Here is a 26,733-nt window from a genome sequence, read left to right on the forward strand (position 1 = left end):
ACCCAGAACCATCCACACCCAAACCCCACCCAACCACACACACCCCCACCCACCCACACTCACCCCACCCATCCACCCACATACTCCCCCCCACCCACCCACCCACACTCACCCCCACACTCCCCCCCCACCCACACCTCCCCCCACCCACCCACACACTCCCCCCCACCCCCCCACCCACACTCCCCCACCCACCCACCCACACTCACCCCCCCACCCACCCCACCCACACTCCCCCCCACCCACCCACACACTCCCCCCACCCACCCACACACTCACCCCACCCACCCACCCACACACACCCACTCCCCCCCCACCTCACATCTACATCCACAACCAATAACCCAACACAACCTCCACAATCACCCTGACCTCCCCCCCACCCACACCCCCCCACCCCCACCCTCACCGTCAACCCCCCAACACCCCCCCCCCTCTCCCCCAACTCTACCGCCCACCCCCAACTCTGCACCTTCTACAGGCGAGAGCGGGCAGGGATACAGGTGCGCTATGCCCGTACCCCCCCTCCCCCCACCCCGATCACCACACCCCCCCCACCCTCCAACCCCCCCTCATCCCCACCCCCTCCCCAACCTCTATCCCCAACCTCCCCTCCCCCCTTCACCCCCACCTCACCCCCCACCCACCCCCACCTCACCCCCACCCCCCCCATATCCCCCCTCACCCCAACCTCCCCTCCCCCCATTCACCCCCAACCTCCCCTCCCCCCTTCACCCCCACCTCACCCCCCACCCACCCCCACCTCACCCCCACCCCCCCCCATATCCCCCCTCACCCCAACCTCCCCTCCCCCCATTCACCCCCACCCCCCCCACCCTCCACCCCCCCCCATATCCCCCCTCATCCCCAACCTCCCTTCACCCCCACCCTCCCCCCCACCCTCCCCCCCTGACCCCCTCCCCCCCACCCTCACCCCCCACCCACCCCCTTCATCCCCCCCCCCACCAGCGCTCACCCCGTGCCCGCAGCCCCGCTCCGCCCGTGTGTTGGAGCCGCGTCCCGCCGCCTCTATGGTAACAGCGGCTCCAACACACGCCCCAGAGAGACAGGGGGAGGGGGAGGGAGGGGGAGGGAGGGAGAGAGGGGGAGGGGAGGGGGAGGGGGAGGGAGGGAGGGAGGGAGGGGGAGGGGGAGGGGGAGGGAGAGAGGGGGGAGGGAGAGAGGGGAGGGAGGGGGAGGGGGAGGGAGTAGAGGGGGAGGGAGAGAGGGGGAGAGAGGGGGAGGGGAGGGAGGGGGAGGGGGGAGGGAGAGAGGGGAGAGAGGGGAGGGGGAGGGGGGAGGGAGTAGAGGGGGGAGAGAGGGGGAGGGAGGGAGGGAGGGGGAGGGAGAGGGGAGGGAGAGAGGGGGAGGGAGGGAGGGGGAGGGGGAGGGAGAGAGGGGGAGGGAGAGAGGGGGAGGGAGGGAGGGGGGAGGGGGAGGGAGAGAGGGGGAGGAGGGAGGGGGAGGGGGAGGGAGAGAGGGGGAGGGAGGAGGGGGAGGGAGGGAGGGGGAGGGGGAGGGAGAGAGGGGGAGGGAGAGAGGGGGAGGGAGGGAGGGGGAGTGGGAGGGAGGGAGGGGGAGGGAGGGAGGGGGGAGGGGGAGGGAGAGAGGGGGAGGGAGAGAGGGGGAGGGAGGAGGGGGAGGGGGAGGGAGAGAGGGGGAGGGAGGGAGGGGGATGGGGAGGGAGAGAGGGGGAGGGAGAGAGGGGAGGGAGGGAGGGGGAGGGGGAGGAGAGAGGGGGAGGGAGGGAGGGGGAGGGGGAGGGAGGGAGGGGGAGGGAGGGAGGGGGAGGGGGAGGGAGAGAGGGGGAGGGAGGGAGGGGGAGGGAGAGGGGGAGGGAGAGGGGGAGGGAGAGAGGGGGAGGGAGGGAGGGGGAGGGGGAGGGAGAGAGGGGGAGGGAGGGAGGGGGAGGGGGAGGGAGAGGGAGGGAGAGAGAAAGAGTGGAGAGAGAGGGGGAGGGGGAGGGGGAGAGAGAGAGAGAGAGGGAGAGAGGGAGAGAGGGGAGGAGGGGGAGGAGGGGGGAGGCAGATGGGGAGAAGGTGGGGTAAGAGGGGGGGGTGAGTCTGATTATAGGGAAAGGCGAGGGGGGGTTTGTAGAATCGTGGAGGGGTTGACGCTGGAGTGGGAAGAGAAATGATTCTCAAAAATCATCAGTAAACTCCAATACATTCAAAACTCCGCTGCCCGCCTACTCACCCACTCTCCGATCTGTGACCATATCACCCCCGTCCTTTACAAGCTCCACTGGCTCCCCATCCCCCAGAGAATCCAGTACAAAATCCTCCTCATGACCTACAAAGCCCTCCATAACCTGGCCCCATCCTACCTGACTGACCTCCTCCACAGGCACACTCCCACCTGCACCCTCCGCTCTGCTGCTGCCAACCTCCTGTCCCCCCCCCCCCCCATCCGGACCAAACTCAGATCCTGGGGGGACAGGGCTTTCTCCATCGCTGCTCCCACCCTATGGAACTCACTGCCCAAACCGTCAGAGACTCCTCCTCACGCACCACATTTAAAACTTCACTGAAGTCTCACCTGTTCAGCACTGCCTTCAACCACTGACCGTCACCTCACCTTCTGTCTCCTTTCTCTGTTCGTTTACTTATCTGTTTATTTTCTTCTCTATCTTTTAGTAATCCCTGTAAAGCGTCTTTGGGTGTTTGAAAAACGCTATATAAATGTAATGCATTATTATTATTATTATTATTAAATGTCCCAACATTGCAGGCGGCTGTGGGAGTCTGTGGTCAGTGTAGGAATCACGTCACACAGTGACACAGCACGGAAACAGGCCCTTCAGCCCAACTTGCCCACACTGGCTCAACAATGTCCCAGCTACACTAGTCCCACCTGCCCGCCTTTGTCCCATAATCCCTCCAAACCTATCCTATCCATGTATCTGTCTCCATTTTTATTAAACGTTGGATTGTCCCTGCCTCAACTACCTCCCCCGGCACCTCGTTCCATACACCCACCACCCTTTGTGTAAAAACTTTATCCCGCAGGTTCCTATAAAATCTTTCCCCACTCACCTTGTATACACTGGAATTTAGAAGGATGAGAGGGATCTTATTGAAACATATAAGATTATTAAGGGGTTGGACACGTTAGAGGCAGGAAACATGTTCCCAATGTTGGGGGAGTCCCAGAAACCATGGGCCACAGTTTAAGAATAAGGGGTAGGCCATTTAGAACGGAGATGAGGAAAAACTTTTTCAGTCAGAGAGTTGTGAATCTGTGGAATTCTCTGCCTCAGAAGGCAGTGGAGGCCAATTCTCTGAATGCATTCAAGAGAGAGCTAGATAGAGCTCTTAAGGATAGCGGAGTCAGGGGGTATGGGGAGAAGGCAGGAACGGGGTACTGATTGAGAATGATCAGCCATGATCACATTGAATGGTGGTGCTGGCTCGAAAGGGCCGAATGGCCTCCTCCTGCACCTATTGTCTATTGTCACCTTAAATCTGTCTTCTTGTCCGCGATTCACTTACTCTAGGGAAGACCCTGTGCATCTACCCAACCTATTCCTCTCATGATTTTGTACACCTCAATAAGACCGCCCCTGGACTGCTCAACCTCTCCCTATAGCTCAGGGTCTCAAGCCTTGTCAATATCCTCTCTGCATCATTTCCAGCTTGACAATATCTTTCCTGTAACACAGTGCCCAGAACTGAACACAATACTCTAAATGTGGCCTCACCAACGTCTTATATAACTGCAACGTGACCTCCCAACTTCTATACTCGATACTCTTGACTGATGAAGCCCAAAGAATTAGGCCATTTGGCCCATCAAGTCTACTACACCATTCAATCATGGCTGGTCTGTCTTTCCCACTCAACCCCATTCTCCTGCCTTCTCCCCACAACCCCTGACACCCGCACTAATCAAGAATCTGTCAATCTCCGCCTTAAAAAGCCTTTATGACCGCCCTATCTACCCGTGACACCACTTTCAAGGAACTGCAGGAAGGCTGTGGAGGCCAAGTCAATGGATATTTCTAAGGCGGAGACTGACAGATTCTTGATCAGTGCGGGTGTCAGGGGTTATGGGGAGAAGGTTGTGGGGAGAATGGGGTTAGGAGGGAGAGATTGATCAGCCATGATTGACTGGCGGAGAAGACTTGATGGGCCAAATGTTCTAATTCTGCTCTTAGAACTTACGTTGATTGGGAATTATTCAGAACTGGGAGGTTTTGGCAGGTCAACAACTGGGCCTAGACAGCCTGATATCCACCAGAACATGAAATGTGTCCTTTGTTCCGTCATCTCCTCGTGGGTAATGAATTTTTAACCAGAGATAGACACAAAATGCTGGAGTATCTCAGCGGGACAGCGGGACAGGCAGTATCTCTGGAGAGATGGAATGGGTGAAGCTTCTGGTCGGAACTCTTCTTCAGACCTACGCAGTCCGAAGAAGGGTTCTGACCCAAAACGTTACCTATTCCTTTTCTCCACAGATGCTGCCTGACCAGCTGAGTTACTCCAGCATTTTGTGTCTTATCTTTGGTGTAAACCAGCACCTGCAGTTCCTTCCTGCACAACGAATTTTTAACTATCTTTACTGCAGTTGGATCTTTTAGAACGGAGATGAGGAAAAACTTTTTCAGTCAGAGAGTTGTGAATCTGTGGAATTCTCTGCCTCAGAAGGCAGTGGAGGCCAATTCTCTGAATGCATTCAAGAGAGAGCTAGATAGAGCTCTTAAGGATAGCGGAGTCAGGGGGTATGGGGAGAAGGCAGGAACGGGGTACTGATTGAGAATGATCAGCCATGATCACATTGAATGGCGGTGCTGGCTCGAAGGGCCGAATGGCCTCCTCCTGCACCTATTGTCTATTGGACCTGGAGAAACAACTGGATTTGGGCAAGAGGGGGCAGTCAATGCTCTTGCTCCCTGAACAACTAACCTGTCCTATCCATGCACCTGATTAAATGTTTCATAACGGTTGTAAATTGCAATAGCCCCTTTCTCAAACACCTCCTCTGACACCCACGACCCTTAGTGTGAAAAACCTACCCCTCAGATTCCTATTAAATCTTTCCCCTCACACCGTAAACCTATGCCCTCTGGTTCTCGATCCCCCTACTCTGAGCAAGGGACTTTGTGCGGGGAGGGAGGGAGGGAGGGAGGGAGGGAGGGAGGGAGGGAGGGAGGGAGGGAGGGAGGGAGGGAGGGAGGGAGGGAGGGAGGGAGGGAGGGAGGGAGGGAGGGAGGGAGGGAGGGAGGGAGGCTGGCTGGCGGGCGCTTGGCTGGACCGGGCACTGCTCCATGAGGCCAAGCACGTGGACCACAAGCAGGGTTGCCAACTTCCTCACCCCCGACTATGGGACAAGGTGACGTCACCGCCCCGCGCCCCACGTGACCTCACCCAGCCAGCGGCCGCCATTGGTGGAGCGGGAGCGCGTGGCCGCTGACTGGGTGAGGTCACGTGGGGGCGTCACCCTTTGTCCCGTATTTGGGAGTGAGGAAGTCGGCAACCCTACTGATGCGGGACAAGGGCGGTCCCGTACGGGACGAACTAATTCAGCCCAAAATACGGGATGTCCCGGCTAATACGGGACGGTTGGCGACCTTGGCCGCACGAGGCCAACGACACCACGGCTACGCTTGGCCAGGCCGACCCCTTGCAACACCGCCAGGACAAACAGACCTTCAATCCCCACTGGAGATGGGAATGCCAGCGTTTCCACTCAATTGTAAGTGACAGAAATTGAACAAGGCGGCAGAGGCACAGCTGGTAGAGCTGCTGTCTCACAGCAACCAGAGGCCTGGGTTCCATCCGGAGTGACCGACCGCATCAGCTTGCTCCAGTTTCCTCCCACATCCCAAAGATGTGCAGGTTTAATTGGCCCTCTGTAAAATTACCATTGTGTGTGTGTGTGTGTGTGTGTGTGTGTGTGTGTGTGTGTGTGTGTGTGTGTGTGTGTGTGTGTGTGTGTGTGTGTGTTTGTGTGTGTGTGTGTGTGTGTGTGTGTGTGTGTGTTTGTGTGTGTGTGTGTGTGTGTGTGTTTGTGTGTGCGTGTGTGTGTGTGTGTGTTTGTGTGTGTGCGTGTTTGTGTGTGTGTGTTTGTGTGTGTGCATGTCTGTGTGTGTGTATGTGTGCATGTATGTGTGTGTGCATGTCTGTGTGTGTGTGTGTGTGTGTGTGTGTGTTTGTGTGCGTGTCTGTGTGTGTGTGTGTGTGTGTGTGTGTGTTTGTGTGCGTGTCTGTGTGTGTGTGTGTGTGTGTGTGCATGTCTGTGTGTGTGCATGTCTGTGTGTGTGTGTGTTTGTGTGCGTGTGTGTGTTTGTGTGCGTGTGTGTGTGTGTTTGTGTGTGTGTGTGTGTGCGTGTCTGTGTGTGTGTGTTTGTGTGTGTGCATGTCTGTGTGTGTGTATGTGTGCATGTATGTGTGTGTGCATGTCTGTGTGTGTGTGTGTGTGTGCGTGTGTGTGTGCGTTTGTGTGTGTGTTTGTGTGTGTGTGTGTTTGTGTGTGTGTTTGTGTGCGTGTGTTTTTGTGCGTGTGTGTGTGTGCGTGTCTGTGTGTGTGTGTTTGTGTGTGTGTGCATGTCTGTGTGTGTGTATGTGTGCATGTCTGTGTGTGTGTGTGTGTGTGTGTGTGTGTCGGGAGTGGATGCAAAAGTGGGCAAACACAGAACTAGTGTGCACGGGTGGTCGGCGTGGACTCGGTGTTCGGAAGGGCCTGTTTGCACCCTGCAATTTCCAGCTTAATTCCAAGGCACATCCACACCAAGATGTATAATCTTTGAATTACAACACACACCAGATTTAGATTTTAATATCATTTTTATTAATAAATAAACTAAAACAAAATTGAACACTTCTCCCATCCGTAATGATTTTAAAAGATCAATTCAGTTCACCCTCGCTCAGTTCAGTGTTTAGCACAGACAAGCGTTCCAAATTAACAAGATTTAATAAACATCGAGGCCAACACTTTACGGTCCAACAGACACTGCCGACAAAAGGTTGGATTGAACGCAACTTCAATCGTAATTGGAACTTCACAAGAACTGTTGCTGGGAAATAAAAGGGTTCTAGTTTAGGCTAGAGGGGTAATATCATGCTGGCCAAATGGTTCAAGGTGGAGGATTTCAGAAGACGGCTAAGCAAGATTTAGGATCAGAGAATGCGCGTGTAACAGTGTTTTATGTCGGAACCACGAGTGGCGATGCTGACAAGGCAAACACTGATCGAAGGTATTTATTCACAAAATGCTGGAGTAACTCAGCAGGTCAGGCAGCATCTCAGGAGAGAAGGAATTCTCTCCTGAGATGCTGCCTGACCTGCTGAGTTACTCCAGCACTTTGTGAATAAATACCTTCGATTTGTACCAGCATCTGCAGTTATTTTCTTACACTAAGCAAACACTGATGATCCATGTTAACAGTTTGCAGGACAAAAAAACTGCAGATGCCGGTTAAAATCGAAAGTAGACACACAGCGGGTCAGGCGGCATCTCGGGAGAGAAGGAATGGGTGACGTTTCGGGTCGAGACCCTTCATCAGTCTGAAGAAGATTCTCGACCCGAAACGTCACCCATTCCTTCTCTCCCGTGATGCTGCCTGACTCGCTGAATTACTCCAGCATTGTGTGTCTGTCTACTGACAATCCTTTCCTCAGTTGTGTAGTACGTAAACTTTAAATGGAAATTTTTGGTACATTTGGAGTCAAGGAGTAGATTGTGGGAAGGAGAGTCTTCGCCCATGGTTAAGTTTAGGACTATTCTTCTGTAGCTCAAGGTGAAACATTACTTCTTACTCCGACTCCTACCTCAAGCAAGTGACTCATTTTTCCATCAGAAGTACCGGAGATGCTCACAATTGATTACAACTGGAGCAGGCTGGTGGTCTTTTTTATAGGACCAGGATCTAAGTGGTCAATCTCCAAGGAGCTATCTGAAGTAGCCGAGACCAGCTGCCCAACAGATCCAACTCCCATCCCTCAACTCGACCAGCACTGGAAATAACACTCCAATTTCACCTAAAGGCACTAGACTAGAATTTATTTTAAAACAAATCAATTTGTAATCTTTGTATTAATTTACAACTCCATAGACGTACGTGGACTAAGTAGTGAATTAAAAACACCATTATAAAAAGGGAATTCTTAATTAGTTGGCAGTCAAATCAGAGCGCTGAAGATCAAGGATATGAGACACAGATTAGTGAATGTTAATTAACACATGAATGGTGAAATCTAGGTCATTGGGACAGAGTAGACAAGTGTAAAGGATGGTGGTGCGTGGGACTTGTGGCATGGAATGGTTTACGAAAACACAGCACAGTTCAGAATGCCAAACTTGCAAACCTGATCGCTGGAAACCTTTTTCAATGGTGTAACAAAGTGAAACACGAGAGGGCAAGTCAGGCAGTGAAAACGTCATCATTGGTGGGTTTAGTCTTCAAGTGCATCAATATTAATGCTAAACTGGCATTAGGCTCCAAGCTCAACAATTACTTGTAACTTGAACTTGTGCGTGTGTAGGTGTGTGCGTGCGTGTGTGACGGTGTGTGTGTGTGTGCGTGTGTGGAGGTGTGTGTGTGTGTGTGGAGGTGTGTGTGCAGGTGTGTATGTGCGTGTGCACGTGTGGAATGTGCGTGTGTGGAGGAGTGTGTGTATGCATGCGTGTGTGGTGTGTGTGTGTGTGGTGTGTGGAGGGGTGTGTGCGTGTGGTGTGTGTGCGTATTTGCGTGTGTGGAGGTGTGTGTGCGCGTGTGTGCGCGTGTGTAGGTGTGCGTGTGTGTACGCGTGTGGAGGGGTGTGTGTGTGCATGTGTGGAGGGGTGTGTGTGTGCATGTGTGCGTGCATGTGTGGAGGTGCGTGTGTGCGTGCGTAGGTGTGTGTGTGTGTAGGTGTGTGCGTGCATGCGTGTGCGTCCATGGGTGGAGGTGTGTGTGTGGAGGGGTGTGCGTGCATGCGTGTGCGTCCATGTGTGGAGGTGTGTGTGTGTAGGTGTGTGCGTGCATGCGTGTGCGTCCATGTGTGGAGGTGTGTGCGTGCATGCGTGTGCGTCCATGTGTGGAGGTGTGTGTGTGGAGGGGTGTGCGTGCATGCGTGTGCATCCATGTGTGGAGGGGTGTGCGCGCGTGGTGTGTGTGTGCATGTGGTGTGTGGAGGGGTGTGTGTGTGTGTGCGCGTGTGCATGTGTGGAGGTGACCTAACTATATGCACTGCGCCAGTGTTGTGGGTGTGGATGGTGTTTTGGGAATGGCAAGGAGGGGAGACTCACACAAGTGTGAGGGCTATTCAGTGTAGTTACTTCCACCATCCCTCTCCCTCTTCACATTGATGGAATGGAAAAGGAGGAAAAACAGGACAATGGACTGGAATGTGTAGGAAGGAACTGCAGATGCTGGTAGATGCCGAAGATAGACACAAAGTGCTGGAGTAACTCAGCGGGTCAGGCAGGCAGCATCTCTGGAGAAACAGGACGAGGTGATGTTTCGAGTCGGGACCGAAGTCTGAAGAAGGGTTCTGACCCAAAACATCACTCGACCTTTTTCTCCAGAGATGCTGCCTGACCCGCTGAGTTACCACAGCACTTTGTGTCCGTCTACGGGATAAACCGTGGCTGGAGCGTTTCCCAGGTTCCAGGAGGAGTCCCTGGACAAAGTGTTCTGTGGTCATTTACCAGCCGATTATTCCTTGGAATGGAAGCAGCCCCCTTGAAGCACAGGGTAGCAGAGGCCAGAGGAGTGTTCGTGACATCAAACCTACGAGAATACTGAGGGTCAAAGCCTGCTGTCCAACACGACCAGATCCTACACTACTCCCATCATCTTCTCCGAAGGATGTCAGCAATTCCCCATGGAGCCAAGGGGTCCAGTCAACAGCACCATGTTCCTGCTAACAATAAACATGATCTAAACATTTCAATCCCCTCTGAAGTATGAAGAAACCCACCTGGCCGTGAGGGCCCACAGCCGACTTTAACCGTTTGCAAAGCAGAGTCACCCAGTTAGTTATTCAAGCACTGCCATTCACTGCCCACAGTGTTTGGGGAACAGAGGGAGGACTCACAATGGGCGATGAACCTGCTGTGGCCATTGGCTACCAGCACCCAATGTTAATCATCTTATAGACCCTGCAGTGAATTTTAAATCATAATGTCATCAGGCCCTGCAGGGTGTAAGAGAGGGAGCGATGGTCTTTCAGGGAAACATCCATTTCCCCTGCATATTAGTGACCAGTTTATTCCGCAGTAAACATCATTAGGGACCATGCTTCCCAATCTCACTCCGATAGCAAATGGATTATTACAGGAAAGAGGCTTCTCTCTAAAATGAGGTTTCCACTTGTAATTGGAGCTGTTCAGCTCATTTCCCCCCCCAGTCACAAAGCCCACACCTCTGGACTTTGGCCCTCACAAGCACAGAGGCTGCCCAGTGAGTGAAACCAAGACCGCCGTGTCCACTCTCGGACCCCAGACCACACTAGGCCCAACGCCCCTCCACACAACAGGAATGCGTTCCTTTTGGAAAGCATGTAGTCCCCCGAATTTCCCATTGGACCAAAGCTTACGGGGCAGACCGATGCAAGCATTGTTTAGAATTATATTTGTTATTTCTCAAGACTTCTGAAACAACTTGTGTCCAAGTTGTCCAATCAACCAGTTTTGGACCAAACTATCAAACAGAGTAGAAATAGTTTGCACAGGGGAAGAATGTTTACATGGCGTGTCCCGTCCTCACAGGTTGCTATGATGCCATTAAGACGGGTCTACTCAAACGTTAAGAACGTGCCGGAGTAACGAGAGTGGCTTGGATGACTTCTGATCAATCCCACCTCTGATCCCAGCCTGGGGTACTACTGGAGATTCCAACACTGTTGAAATGGCTCCGTTTGGTTTTAGTACAGGAACTGGGGGAATGAGTTCACACAAGCCAATCACAACCAGATGTCTACTGTCAGAGAGAAACTAACCCCCCCACCCCCCCCATGAGATGGGAGCATGAACCTTGGCTGCTTGGTGTGTGTCCGTAACGTGCTCCATTCAGGAAGTGGCGAGATGTAAACAGAAATGGGCAGGGATGGAGTGAGGGTGCAGAGTCTTTAATACAGTTGCTTCGCCCGTTAATTCCAGAACCGGAGCTCCAAGATGAATGTACAAATGACAGAGAGAATTGGATAGATGGACCTGAGACCAGAAGCACGCATCAGTCTCGGACACCCTGCACGTTACGTATGTGTAAAACACGCACACAGATGGGACACATCAGATTCTCACGAGACGTGGTTGATATGTAGTGTCACTGCGCCGGCAGTAGGGACATTGGCGGCTGATCAGGATGGCTTAACGTTCTCAAATGTCTTGTCCTCTCCGTCCTCGTACTGTGGCGGGGGGGTGAGAGGCTCCAGGTTGACCACTGTATTGTTCGAGCTGCTCAGGTTGAGCCTGAACCTCTTGAGGTGGGTCTTGTCGGACAGGATCCGACGGATCTTTTTGGAGCTGAACCTCCGCCCGGGGCGGGGGGCTGGCCGGTCGGTCCTCGCCTCCACGCCAGCGTCTGCGGCCACGGCCGAGACCTCGTTGGACGACGACGAGGGCAGGCCGACGTCCACCAGCGACTCGTAGGAAGGCAGTGAGACCATGTTGGGTTCTCCGTCAATGGCTTCGGGGTTGTCTGGCGATTGGACACCATCTCCTAGCATCACTTCATCGTACGTGGGCACCGCCAGGACGGTGTTGCCATCCACGTCACTGCCAGGAGAGAAATGCCAAGGTTAGCACCCAAACTACAGGCATGGGACACCGCGTCTAGGGTCGCCAACTTCCTCACTCCCAAAATACGGGACAAGGTGACGTCACCGCCCCGCGCCCCACGTGACCACACCCAGCCAGCGGCCACGTGCTCCCGCTCCACCAATGGCGGCCGCCCGGGCCGGGAGGTGGGTTACTACGCAACCTCAGTCAGGCGAACACACTCGGCCCCGCTCCCCGAACACACTCCGTTAGCCTACACTGTCAGGGTCTAAAGCGTCCCCCAGGCTTACAGTCTCTGGGCCTACAGTGTCCGCGCCTACAGCGACCCCCAGGCCTACAGTGTCCAGGCCTACAGCGGCCCCCAGGCTTACAGTGTCCGGGCCTACACTGTCCGGGCCTACAGCGGCCCCCGGGCCTAATACGGGACAAGGGCGGTCCCGTACGGGACAAACCAATTTATCCCAAAATAGGGATGTCCCGGCTAATACGGGACAGTTGGCGACCCCAACCACGTCTGTGTTAAGTTGCTGCTTTGGAGAGTCATGCACCAAGGGAACCTTCCCTCTGCAGATTGCCCACTCCAACCAAGATGCCTGTACTCGCTGGAGTTTAGAACAATGAGAGGGGACCTCATTGAAACGTACCGAATAGTGAAAGGCTCGGATAGAGTGGATGTGGAGAGGATGTTTCCACTAGTGGGAGAGTCTAGGACCAGAGGGCACAGCCTCAGAATTAAAGGACCTTCCTTTAGGAAGGAGATGAGGAGGAATTTCTTTAGTCAGAGGGTGGTGAATCTGTGGAATTTATTGCCAAAGACGGCTGTGGAGGCCAAGCCAATGGGTATTTCTAAGGCTGAGATTGATAGATTCTTGATTAGTGTGGGTGTCAGGGGTTATGGGGACAAGGCAGGAGAACGGGGCTGAGAGGGAGAGATAGATCAGCCATGATTGAATGACTTATTGATGGGTCGAATGGCCTATTTCTGCTCCTATCACTTATGAACATAAGCCCCATCCACACTAGTTCCACCTTCCCACATTTGGTCCATATCCCTCTAAATGGCACGCTGGCCATTGCGAGAAGATTTGAGTATAGGAGCAAGGAGGTCCTACTGCAGTTGTACAGGGCCCTGGTGAGACCACACCTGGAGCATTGTGTGCAATTTTGGTCTCCTAATTTGAGGAAGGACTTTATTGCTTTTGAGGGAGTGCAGCGTAGGTTCACCAGATTAATTCCAGTGGAGGCCAATTCACTGGATGTTTTCAAGAGAGAGTTAGATTTAGCTCTTAGGGCTAATGGAATCAAGGGATATGGGGAAAAAGCAGGAATGGGGTACTGATGATGATCAGCCATGATCACATTGAATGGCGATGCTGGCTCGAGGGGCTGAATGGCTTCCTTCTACACCTATTTTTCAGTTTCTAAATCTTTCCTCTGCAAGGAATAGCTCGGATAAATGCACAGTCTCTGGCCTAGAGTTGGGCAATTGAGAACCAGAGGACATAGAAACATAGAAACATAGAAAATAGGTGCAGGAGTAGGCCATTCGGCCCTTCGAGCCTGCACTGCCATTCAATATGATCATGGCTGATCATCCAACTCAGTAGCCTGTACCTGCCTTCTCTCCATACCCCCTGATCCCTTTAGCAAAAAGGGCCACATCTAACTCCCTCTTAAATATAGCCATAGAACTGGCCTCAACTACCTTCTGTGGCAGAGAATTCCACAGACTCACCACTCTCTGTGTGAAGAAATGTTTTCTCATCTCGGTCCTAAAAGACTTCCCCCTTATCCTTAAGCTGTGACCCCTGGTTCTGGACTCCCCCAACATCGGGAACAATCTTCCCGCATCTAGCCTCTCCAACCCCTTAAGAATTTTATATGTTTCTATAAGATCCCCCCTCAGTCTTCTAAATTCCAGCGAGTACAAGCCCAGTCTATCCAGTCTTTCCTCATATGTAAGTCCCGCCATCCCAGGGATCAATCTGGTGAACCTTCTCTGTACTCCCTCTAAGGCAAGAACGTCTTTCCTCAGGTTAGGAGACCAAAACTGCACACAATACTCCAGGTGCGGTCTCACCAAGGCCCTGTACAACTGCAGCAGAACCTCCCTGCTCCTAAACTCAAATCCTCTTGCTATGAATGCCAACATACCATTCGCTTTCTTCACTGCCTGCTGCACCTGCATGCTTGCTTTCAATGACTGGTGCACCATGACACCCAGGTCACGTTGCATCTCCCCTTCTCCCAATCGGTCACCATTCAGGTAATACTCTGCTTTCCTGTTCTTGCCGCCAAAGTGGATAACCTCACATTTATCCACATTATATTGCATCTGCCATGCATTTGCCCACTCGCCTAATCTATCCAAGTCACTCTGCAGCCTCCTAGCATCCTCCTCGCAGCTAACACTGCCACCTAGCTTCGTGTCATCCGCAAACTTAGAGATGTTGCATTCAATTCCCTCGTCCAAATCATTAATATACACTGTAAATAACTAGGGTCCCAGCACTGAGCCTTGCGGTACCCCACTAGTCACTGCCTGCCATTCCGAAAAGGACCCGTTTATTGCTATCACATCTTTAATAACTGACTCTAGCATTTTCCCCACTACCGATGTTAGGCTAACTGGTCTATAATTCCCCGTTTTCTCTCTCCCTCCCTTTTTAAAAAGTGGGATTACATTAGCTACCCTCCAGTCCTCAGGAACTACTCCAGAATCTAAAGAGTTTTGAAAAATTATCACTAATGCATCCACTATTTCTGAGGCTACTTCCTTAAGCACTCTGGGATGCAGCCTATCTGGCCCTGGGGATTTATCTGCCTTTAATCCATTTAATTTACCTAACACCACTTCCCGACTAACCTGGATTTCCCTCAGTTCCTCCATCTCATTAGACCCCCGGTCCCCCGCTATTTCCGGCAGACAGTTTATGTCTTCCTTAGTGAAGACAGAACCAAAGTATTTGTTCAATTGGTCTGCCATCTCCTTGTTCCCTATGATCAATTCACCTGTTTCCGACTGCAAGGGACCTACATTTGCCTTAACTAATCTTTTCCTCTTGACATATCTATAAAAGCTTTTGCAGTCTGTTTTTATGTTCCTTGCCAGTTTTCCCTCATAATCTATTTTCCCTTTCCTAATTAAGCCCTTTGTCCTCCTCTGCTGGACTCTGAATTTCTCCCAGTCCTCTGGTATGCTACTTTTTCTGGCTAATCTGTATGCTTCATCTTTTGTTTTAATACTATCCTTGATTTCCCTTGTTAGCCACGGATGCACTACCTTTCCTGGTTTGTTCTTTTGCCAAACTGGGATGAACACTTGTTGTAGTTCATCCATGCGACCTTTAAATGCCTTCCATTGCATGGTTTAAGGTGTGTAGGGTAGTGCGAGTGTTTGGGGATCGCCTGCCAGGATGGACTCGGTGGGCTGAAGGGCCTGTTTCTGAACTGTAGCTCTAAACTAAACTAACGGAATCTGAGGGGAACCTTTTTAACCCAGAGGGTGGTGGGTGTATGGAACAAGCTGCCGGAGGAGGTAGTTGAGGCAGGGACTATTGCAATGAATAAGAAAAATTTAAACAGGTACATGGATAGGATAGGCGTAGAAGGACATGGGGCAAACGCGGGCAGGTGGGACTAGTGTAGATGGGGCATGTAGTCAGTGTGGGCTGAAGGGCCTGTTTCCACGCTGTATCACTCTATGGATTAGGAGTGTACAAGGAAGCAAGGCTGATTAAGATAGTAATTTGAATGTCAAGGGTTATGGGGAGAAGGCAGGAGAATGGGGTTGAGAGGGAAGGATAGATCAGCCACGATTGTCTGGTGGAATGACTTGAATGGCCTAATTCTGCTCCTATGACTAATGATCCCATCTACACTAGACTCACCTTCCTGCATTTGGCCCATATCCCTCTAAATGGCAAGTAGGCCTTCATTGCGAGAGGATTTGAACAACAGCATTCAGCACTATGACACTTGTGAAACCATTGTGAATAACACCTTGCATTTCTGCAACGTTTTCCAATGCAATCAAAACAGGTCATTCATTGACGTAAAAAAAAAACCCAACGGTAGATGGTGAAAATATGAACAAGCAAAGAAATATTGAGCGAGTCAGGCAGCACATGTGGAAACGTAAAGCTAATGTTTCAGTCAATAACCCTTGATTCAATAACCCTTCAGAGATAAGGTGAAACGTTAGAAATAACTCTGACAGGCAGTCACAATAAACACAGATTAGGAACTGGATATTGAAAGTAGTGCTGCTTGGATTTTAAAACCGATAAAATATCAGAAGTTCCAATTAATGATAGAAAGTGCACTTCTAAGCTGGAAACATTGATGCCTGCAGGTCCTGATGTATATGCCAGAGTTAGCAGATTGCTTCAAAAAGAAGTTAATATTGGCTGGTTAAAGATAAAAATTGGAACCAAATTCTTTAGGGGCAGCGCGGTGGCACAGTGGTAGAGTTGCTGCCTTACAGACACCTGGGTTCGATCCTGACTACAGGTGTTGTCTATACGGAGTTTGTACGTTCTCCCTGTGACCTGCGTGGGTTTTAGACAATAGACAATAGGAGCAGGAGGAGGCCATTCGGCCCTTCGAGCCAGCACCGCCATTCAATGTGATCATGACTGATCATTCTCAATCAGTACCCCGTTCCTGCCTTCTCCCCATACCCCCTGACTCCGCTATCCTTAAGAGCTCTATCTAGCTCTCTCTTGAATGCATTCAGAGAATTGGCCTCCACAGCCTTCTGAGGCAGAGAATTCCACAGATTCACAACTCTCTGACTGAAAAGGTTTTTCCTCATCTCCGTTCTAAATGGCCTACCCCTTATTCTTAAACTGTGGCCCCTTGTTCTGGACTCCCCCAACATTGGGAACATGTTTCCTGCCTCTAACGTGTCCAACCCCTTAATAATCTTATACGTTTCGATAAGATCCCCTCTCATCCTTCTAAATTCCAGTGTATACAAGCCTAGTCGCTCCAGTCTTTCAACATATGACAGTCCCGCCATTCCGGGAATTAACCTAGTGAACCTACGCTGCACGCCCTCAATAGCAAGAATATCCTTCCTCAAATTTGGAGACTTCTCAAAGTTTTCTCCGGGTGTTCCGGCTTCCCTCCACTCTCCAAAGACGCACAGGGTTGTAGGTTAATTAGCTTCTGTAAAACTGTAAATTGTCCCTAGTGTGTACGTTGGGGATCGGTGGTCTGCACGGACTCGGTGGGCCGAAGGGCCTGTTTCCACGCTGTATCTTTGGAAGGTCTATAGGAGTCCTAAAGCCCTCTGGTCCACCAAATCCACACCAACCAGCAAGCACCCATTGTCATTAATCGCACTCTGTTAGAAACATAGAAAATAGGTGGAGTAGGTCATTCGGCCCTTCGAGCCAGCACCGCCATTCAATGTGCTCATGGCTGATCATCCAGAATCAGTACCCCGTTCCTGCTCTCTCCCCTTATCCCTTGATTCCGTTAGCCCTAAGAGCTAAATCAAATTCAAAAGAGAGTTGGATAGAGCTCTAGGGGCTAGTGGAATCAAGGGATATGGGGAGAAGGCAGGCACGGGTTACTGATTGTGGATGATCAGCCATGATCACAATGAATGGCGGTGCTGGCTCGAAGGGCCGTATGGCCTACTCTTGCACCTATTGTCTCTGTATCTATGTACCTATCTATGAACTCTCCCTTGAAAACATCCAGTGAATTGGCCTCCACTACCTTCTGTGGCTATGTCCTCTGGTTCTCGATTACCCTACTCTGTTATCTGCCCTGTCTCTCTAAAGGTCAAACATGAGGAAATAAAAGTTGATTAAAAACAATCTGAGAGTGTTTCCTGATGACGTAATGCTGGATTTGATCGATCCCGTGTGTCACAGGGTTGTGTAGACCTGTAGCTTCCTGTCTGTCCACTTAACTGGGTCATCATGACACAGAAACCTCTGTTGCTCAACCCACGTCACGGTGGCGCAGCGGTAGAGTTGCTGCCTTACAGCGAATGCAGCGCCGGAGACCCGGGTTCCATCCTGACTACGGGCGCCGTCTGTACGGAGTTTGTACGTTCTCCCCGTGACCTGCCTGGGTTTTCTCCGAGATCTTCGGTTTCCTCCCACACTCCAAAGACGTGCAGGTTTGTAGGTTAATTGACTTGGTAAATGTAAAGATTGTCCCTAGTGTGTGTAGGATAGTGTTAGTGTGCGGGGATCGCTGGGCGGCGCGGACCCGGTGCGCTGTATCTCTAAACTAAACTAAACATAGAGGCAGCTACAGTCAGTGGAGATGAGAGGGGAGAGGTGCAAGGCCACCCTTGGTATCTCCACTAGGTGGCAGGGCTGCACCACTCAGCAAGGTCACTGAAGATAGACACAAAATGCTGGAGTAACTCAGCGGGTCGGGCAGCATCTCTGGAGAGAAGGAATGGGTGACGTTTCGGGTCGAGACCCTTCTTCAGACACCAGCGCACACCCAACTGAACACTCCGGCCCACAGCCAGCCTGGTGCACTGAAGAACGCAGGCTCAGGCTTCTGTCCAGAGAAGGGTCTCGAAGGGGCCTGTTTCCGCACTGTATCTCTAAACTAAAGTAAAGATGGAGAGAGGGAAGAGGAGGACTGTGTGGAGATTAAACAGCTGGCTACGTACCGCTCAGGCAGGATGGCCGATTCTGCCGGCACGTTGGCCGCCCCTTCCCGTGCCCGCCTGCGTTTCTTGTCACGCACGCTGAGGCAGATGGAGATGAGCAGGAGGGACACTCCAGCAGCACACAGGATGTAGGACACCTGCGACACCTTGTGCTTGGACTCCTCCGAGGCGGGCGTGCTGGCGTTGCCGCCCTGAGTGCCGTTGTCCTTGCCAAAGCCGGGCACCACGCTCCACACCATCATGAGGATGCCCAGAGCCAGCATGCCAACTCCCAGGGCCGTCAAGGCGTACGTCATGCCGCTGGAACCTTCAGTGGCCATGGGCTCCCGCGGGCGTGACAACCTCAAGCCGTCCCCAGCTGCCGTCGCCGCCGCCACGCTTGCCTCATTACAACGCCGCACGCACACGTGGAAGTGGACCGCTCCAAGGCGAATAAACTGTGGCCACGCACCGACCAATTCCTCAACGCCTGGTCGAACCTGGAAAGACAGACCCGTGAGAAAATGACCAGCATACACCACCCTTCACCACATAGAACATTAACACACAACCAGTAGATTTCAAGATCCATTTATTGTCACCTGTACCAAAAGATCAATTGATTGTCACGCGTACCAAATTACTAGGTTAATTCCCGGAATGGCGGGACTGTCGTATGTTGAAAGACTGGAGCGACTAGGCTTGTATACACTGGAATTTAGAAGGATGAGAGGAGATCTTATCGAAACGTATAAGATTATTAAGGGGTTGGAAACATTAGAGGCAGGAAACATGTTCCCAATGTTGGGGGGGGTCCAGAACAAGGGGCCACAGTTTAAGAATAAGGGGTCGGCCATTTAGAACTGAGATGAGGAAAAACATTTTCAGTCAGAGAGTTGTGAATCTGTGGAATTCTCTGCCTCAGAAGGCAGTGGAGGCCAATTCTCTGAATGCATTCAAGAGAGAGCTAGATAGAGCTCTTAAGGATAGCGGAGTCAGGGGGTATGGGGAGAAGGCAGGAACGGGGTACTGATTGAGAATGATCAGCCATGATCACATTGAATGGCGGTGCTGGCTCGAAGGGCCGAATGGCCTCCTCCTGCACCTATTGTCTATTGTCTATTGTCTAAAAGATCAATTTATTGTCACGCGTACCAAAAGATCAATTTATTGTCACATGTCCCAATTAAGGCACAGTGAGATTGGAGTTACCATACAGCCATACAAAGTGAAAAGCAACAGGACACACAGCCACATAATGTAAAATTAACCCAGCGCAGACTGTGCGATCGTTTCGCTGAACACCTCCGCTCAGTCCGCCTGGGCCTACACAATTTCCTGGTTGCCAAACACTTTAACTCCCCCTCCCCCTCCCACCTCCACACGGTCCTCTCTGTCCTGGGCCTCCTCCACTGTCAGGGTGAGGCCCAGCGCAAATTGGAGGAACAGTACCTCATATTTCGCTTGGGCAGCTTACACCCCAGCGGTATGAACATTGACTTCTCTTAATTTCAAATAACCCCTGTGCTCCCCTTCTCCCCGTCCCTGCACGCCCCTTCTCCCCGTCCCTCGTTGCCCTAGTTGCCCTGCTAGTGTCACTGTTCCCTGTCCCTCCCCCACCCTAGTTGCCCTGCTAGTGTCACTGTTCGTATCCCTCCGTTACCACTTCTTCTACAGCCAACAATGGACCATTGTGGGCTCCACCCTTCCCGAGTCATCGTCGCCGGCTCCGATTTGTTCTGTAACCCTTTTGTACCTCCCGTTCCCCTCCCCCCTGACTGTCAGTCTGAGGAAGGGTCTCGATCAGAAACAGCACGGTATCGGTGGGCTGAAGTGGCCGTATCGGTGCTGTAGGAGCCATTTATGTTTAGGCTCGCTCCTGTTGGCATATTATATTATTTTGTCTAGATATATCTTGCCGTATTATTTTGGACACTTGGAGGCAGTCATTAGATGTACAGGGTGGTGTGTATATATGGGCATAAGGGGCAGGGAGTGCCAGACACAGGGAGGGAGAGCATACAGTTCTCACCTGACCAGGACAGATCACCGACTGGACAGACTAGAGACAGAGCAGCCAGCTACCACTTGTATGCAAAATAGGTATAGCCTGGTATGTTCATCTCCTTGTTTGTACGACTACTTCAATAAACAACCAATTAGACTGGAAATTACGACTGAAAGATCTGTTCTGTTGGGTCTGTGTAGATCACTCCCTGTGTAGTAATGGCAATTGGAAAAGGAGTCACTGGAAAAGTCGGAAAGTTGCCATTACACGCACTGTGTCTCTGCAGTCGAAAGTAAAGTCGCTGGGACCGTGAAGCAGCTGCTCTACCCGCTGCGCCACCGTGCCGTCAACCCAAACAATATGAAGCACCCAGCGGGTGTGTTTGTGAGGGTGGGTTGCTGGTCAGGGCACCAGTATTCCCCGCCTGCCTTCAGCAGCCTTCCCTGACCTATTAAGGAGCAGGGTGTTAGTTAGGCCTGTGTCTGATTGCAACACCCTGCATGTTGTGATGCTTCGTGCCCAAGCCTGGCATTGTGGCAGGAACCTTGGAACCTTGCACCAGAGTATACAGAACACAGGCTGCAACTCCAGTCTGAAGCAGGGTCTCGACTCGAAACGTCACCCATTCCTTCTCTCCAGAGATGCTGCCTGTCCTGCTGAGTTACTCCAGCATTTTGTGCCTATCCTAAATCCTAATATCTTTATAAAGATACCCTTTCAGGGCGGCATGGCGGTGCAGCGGGTAGAGCTGCTGCCTCATGGTGCCAGAGACCTGGGTTCCATCCTGACTACAGGTGCTGTCTGTACGTTCTCCCCGTGGGGTTTCCTCCTAGCGCTCCAGTTTCCTCTCACACTCCAAAGACGGACAGGTTTGTAGGTTAATTGGCTCGGTAAAATTGTTACTCGTACCCTAGTGTGTGTAGAACAGTGTTAGTGTGCGGGGATCGCTGGTCGGCGCGGACTCGGTGGGCCGAAGTGCCTCATTCCACGCTGTTTCTCTAAACTAAACAAAACTGAAATGTTGATTCACTGGGAATTTTACTGGGCAGTGCCCGATTTTTTTTGTCGGTATCTTTTTGCAGCTACATAGCTCCTATTAATTAAACTGAGATTTTAAATCGAGATATCAGTTTTATTCAGTGCAGTTCAGCGACAAACACAGCTGTGTTTATAAAATATAAAGCTTTATCACATTGTTTCCTCGTCTGATCATTTTTCAAACATTTCGATTCCATTTCCAAATGCGGGCAATTTACTGCAGCTATCTTTAACATAGGAGAATATTTCAGCCACTTCACAGGAGGTGAACACACTAAACACACTCGGTCACAAAGCACTTGGGCAAGCAAAGATACAGGTAGACCCTGACCAAAAACGTCACCTATCCATGTTCTCCAGAGATGCTGCCTGACCCGCTGAGTTACTCCAGCACTCTGAAATGTCACCTATCCATGTTCTCCACAGATGCTGCCTGACCCGCTGAGTTACTCCAGCACTCTGTGAAACGTCACCTATCCATGTTCTCCACAGATGCTGCCTGACCCGCTGAGTTACTCCAGCACTCTGTGAAACGTCACCTATCCATGTTCTCCACAGATGCTGCCTGACCCGCTGAGTTACTCCAGCACTCTGTGAAACGTCACCTATCCATGTTCTCCACAGATGCTGCCCGACCCGCTTTGTTACTCCAGCACTTTGTGTCCTTTTTTGTACACCAGCATCTGCAGTTCCTTGTCGTGGCCTACTGTTATTTGTGCTGATATTGACTGGCAAGGTGACACCCACATAATGTATTATACCAAAGACAAGACACTAAATACTGGAGTAACTCAGCGGGTCAGGCAGCATCTCTGGAGAACAGGAATGGATGATATTTTGGGCTGAGATCCTTCAGACTGTGAGTCAGGGGAGAGGGGAACAAGAGATATAGAGAGATATGGAACAAATGAATGAAAGACATGCAAAAAAAGTAACAATGACAGAAACACGGCCATTGTTTCTAGCTGTGGTCTATGTGAAAACAAGTTACACACAATGAGACTCAACAAGATGACTGAAGCTTGTATGACTTGGATGTGGTAGGGACAAGGAGAAGGGGGATGAAGGGGTACTTGAAGTTGGAGAAGTCCGTGTTCATATCGCTGGGTTGTAAGTTGCCCAAGCAAAATATGAGGTGCTGTTCCTCCAATTTGAAAAAATATATATTATTATTCAACAAATATAAAAGTATTAAGTGTGTATTGGAATAGTAATTTAAATGAGATTCAGCAGTCTGCAATCCTGGCCGGTCTAGCACGCCCAACATCACAAGCTTGTTACGTTAAAGGGAGTGTTATGGACTTTGAACCTTCCAGCTAAACCTGTGCACTCAATGACTCAATCAAAACACCGCAGAATTCAAACATTGCATCTGATCCAACAAGGCCTCTTGATTCGTCTTGGCGCCTCGATCACTAAAACCCACTGCCTCCCATCTTCACAAGTTCATAAGTTCTAGTAGCAGAATTAGGCCATTCGGCCCATTAAGTCGACTCTGTCATTCAATCATGGCTGATAGACAATGGACAATAGGTGCAGGAGTAGGCCATTCGGCCCTTCGCGCCTGCACTGCCATTCACTTTCTGTACGGAGTTTGTACGTTCTCCCCGTGACCTGCGTGGGTTTTCTCCGGGATCTTCGGTTTCCTCCCACACTCCGAAGACGTGCGGGTTTGTAGATTAATTGGCTTGGTATCGATGTAAATTGTCTCCAGTGCGTGTAGGATCGTGTTAGTGCGCGGGGATCACTGGCCGGCGCAGACTCGATGGGCCGAAGGGCCTGTTTCCGCGCTGTATCTCTAAACTAAACTAAACCGGCCCTGGCCCTTCCTCCTTTCCGAAGAGAAGAAAAAAGACCAGATGCAATTCCCCTTGGATGATCCATTAGCAAGTTACATTGTAAAGGAACTAATACACATCCAGCCACCTCACATGCCTGGACAAACAACGCACCACAGATAACTGGAGGCCAATCTCATCATGTACTGGAGGAATGCGTTTGTTCTAAGAAACGCCCAAACACGTACTGAAAGTTGGCCTGGCACCGCTCAAAATCCAATGTTAAATAAACTTGAGCACAAAACATAGAGCTGGCAGTCCAATGAATACTAGCGAGGCGTGGCAGTGGTGGCAAGGTGGTATCAGACCAAGGACACATCTGTTCTGCCTGCTCCCTGCGCAAGCTTCTCGTTCACGTTTGTCAGAGTGATACAGCCTGGAAACCCAACCCTTGCCCCACCGGCCAACATCCTCCATTGGCAATGGAGGCCAATTCACTCGATGAATTTAAAAAGAGAGTTAGATAGAGCTCTAGGGGCTAGAGGAATCAAGGGATATGGGGAGAAGGCAGGCACGGGTTACTAATTGTGGATGATCAGCCAGGATCACAATGAATGGCGGTGCTGGCTCGAAGGGCCAAATGGCCTCCTCCCGCACCTATTTTCTATCTACACTAGTCCCACCTGCCTGCATTTGGCCCATATCCCTCTAAACTTATCTAAATCTTATCCCTGCAATCGTCTAAATGTTGTGATAGTCCCTGCCTCAACTACCTCCTCCAGCAGCTCGTTCCATACACCCACCGCCCTTTGTGTAAATCTTTTTCTCCTCACCTTAAACCGATGTCCTCTGGTTCTCGATTCCCCTACTCCGGGTGAAATATTCTGTGCATCTACCCGATCTATTCCTCTCATGATCTTATGCACCTCTATAAGATCACCCCTCATCATCCTACGCTCCAAGGAATAGAGTCCCAGCCTGCACAACCTCTCCCTGTAGCTCAGCCTCTCCAGTCCTGGCAACATCCTCATTACATCCTTCCTGCCCCCTTTTCCAGATTGACAACTTCCTTCCTCTAACAGGGGTGACGAAAACTGAACACAAGACTCTAAACGTGGTTTCACCTTTGTCTTAGCAGAGTAATTCATAGCCAATACCTATCCTAGTATTCAAGGTGGAGTAACTCAGCAGGTCAGGCAGCATCTCAGGAGAGAAGGAATGGGTGACGTTTCGGGTCGAGACCCTTCTTCAGTCTGAAGAAGGGTCTCGACCCGAAACGTCACCCATTCCTTCTCTCCTGAGATGCTGCCTGACCTGCTGAGTTACTACAGCATTTTGTGAATAAACACCTTCGATTTGTACCAGCATCTGCAGTTATTTTCTTATACTAGTATTCAAGGTAGTACCTACCTAGTTTTCAAGAGAGAGTTAGATTTAGCTCTTGGGGCTAAGGGGATCAAGGGATATGGGGAGAAAGCAGGAACGGGGTACTGATTTTGGATGATCAGGCATGATCATATTGAACGGCGGTGCTGGCTTGAAGGGCCGAATCTGCACCTATTTTCTGTTTCTACGCTTCCTCTTATCATTATCCAGATCATCACATACCAAAAGTGCTTTCTGATAATCTGCTTCATTGAAGGTGCTATCTCATTGCAGAGTTATCTTCCTGGTAGATAGCTCTGTGGACAGGGGTCAGGGAGTGTCTCCGACTGGAGTCTCGCTGCAGACTGCAGGAGTACGTGCTGAGGGGCGCACTGAAGCTCAGTGCAGGCAACGCCAAGGCCCTGTGGGGGAGGACCACAGTCTAGGGTCCTTCCGCTGCTGGACATGGGGGGCAGAGTCTGGCGGGGACACCCCTCACACAGGGGAAGGGTGGGGGGTAAAATCTGTAAACACCATGTTACCACGCAATTAACGTACGTATAGCAAAGAAACAAAGAAACGTGGAAAATAGGTGCAGGAGTAGGCCATTCGGCCCATCGAGCCAGCACCGGCCATTCAACATGAACTCACTGAGCTCATCAATTTCACCGCTAATTTCCATCCTGCATTCAAATTCACTTGGACCATCTCCAACATCTCCCCACCGTTTCCAGATCTCACCGTCTCCATCAGAGGAGACAGACTATTGACCAACATCTACTACGAACCCACTGACTCCCATAGCTATCTAGATCACACTTCTTCCCACCCTGCTTCCTGTAAAACTCTATCCCCTACTCCCAATGCCTCCGTCTACGCCCAGGATGAGGTGTTCCACACCAGGGCATCGGAGATGTCCTCATTCTTTAGGAAACGGGGGTTCACCTCTTCCATTACAGGTGAGGCTCTCACTAGGTTCTCCTCAATATCCCGCAGCTCCGCTCTTGCTCCCCCTCCCCCCATTCACAACAAGGACAGAGCCTCCCCTTGTCCTCACCTTCCACCCCATCAGCCGTCGCACGCCCCCAACATTTTCGCCACCTCCAACAGGATCCCACAACTGGCCACATCTTCCCATCTCCACCCCTTTCCGCGTTCCGCAGAGACCGTTCCCTCCAAAAACAGTCAGGAAGTTTAGTTTGACACTGAGATACAGCGCGGAAACAGGCCCTTCGGCCCACCGAGCCCGGGCCTACCAGCGATCCCCGCACACCTACACCATCCAACATACAGGAGAGACAATCTACAGTTTTTACCAAAGCCAATTAATCTACAAACCTGCACGTCTTTGGAGTGTGGGAGGAAACCGGAGATAGTGGAGAAAACCCACGCAGGTCACGGGGAGAACGTACAAACTCACGAGTCAGCAACTCTACCGCTGCGCCACCGTGCCATTTCCTCACAAATGCTTGCAGTTATTCTAATAACCCAAGCCATACTCAGGTGGAATAAATGCAAATATATCTTTGTGGGTGACACAGAGTCAAGATCTGACAAACAGTCACACAAGCAGGATCTTACCCAGTTCCTTCTTCGACAAGCTCTCCAACATAATCTAGCCCGTGAACAAAGGAAACACCTTGGCAAAAAATTAAAGGTTAAAGTAATTTCTGGGGCTCTGAACATTTACATAACATTGAGCAACACTAGTGCCGAGTAACAGCCTAAACATTCTAGCATCCGCCCTATTTTTGTGGCGTGTGTGTACACGCAAATTGTAAAAGTCCCGCTTTTGAAGTGAAGCCGACAGTCGGCAATTGGCACAGCATTAAATTTCCATCCTACATATTGGGCTGAAAATACATTCACGTTACCATTAACTTACTTTACAGAAACAGGCCCTTCAGCCCACCGAGTCCGTGCTGACCGGCAATCACCCCGCACTCTTGCACCGTCCTGCACGCACCAGGAACAATTTATAATTTTACCAAAGCTAATTAACTTACAAATCTGTACGTCTTTGGAATGTGGGAGGAAACCAGAGAAAGGGCAGTCACGGTGGCACAGCGGTAAAGTTGCTGCCTTACAGCGAATGCAGCGCCGGAGACCCGGGTACCATCCCGACTACGGGCGCCGTCTGTACGGAGTTTGTACGTTCTCCCCGTGACCTGCCTGGGTTTTCTCCGAGATCTTCGGTTTCCTCCCAC

General features: G+C 51.2%; 1 protein-coding gene across 1 annotated transcript; it reads right to left on the bottom strand.

Annotated features, from left to right (window-relative positions):
- Positions 1–7,522: 7,522 nt before the first annotated feature.
- Positions 7,523–18,832, bottom strand: LOC144607939 (transmembrane protein 51-like). The gene is made up of 2 exons (XM_078425094.1): positions 18,359–18,832; positions 7,523–11,706 (listed from the first exon to the last, which is right to left on the bottom strand). Exons 1-2 carry the CDS (start codon positions 18,676–18,678, stop codon positions 11,289–11,291), a joined length of 738 nt encoding a protein of 245 aa, XP_078281220.1. The 5' UTR covers positions 18,679–18,832; the 3' UTR covers positions 7,523–11,288.
- Positions 18,833–26,733: the final 7,901 nt, after the last annotated feature.

This window comes from Rhinoraja longicauda, chromosome 30, assembly GCF_053455715.1.
Source record: "Rhinoraja longicauda isolate Sanriku21f chromosome 30, sRhiLon1.1, whole genome shotgun sequence".
In the NCBI taxonomy this organism is placed as follows: domain Eukaryota; kingdom Metazoa; phylum Chordata; class Chondrichthyes; order Rajiformes; family Arhynchobatidae; genus Rhinoraja; species Rhinoraja longicauda.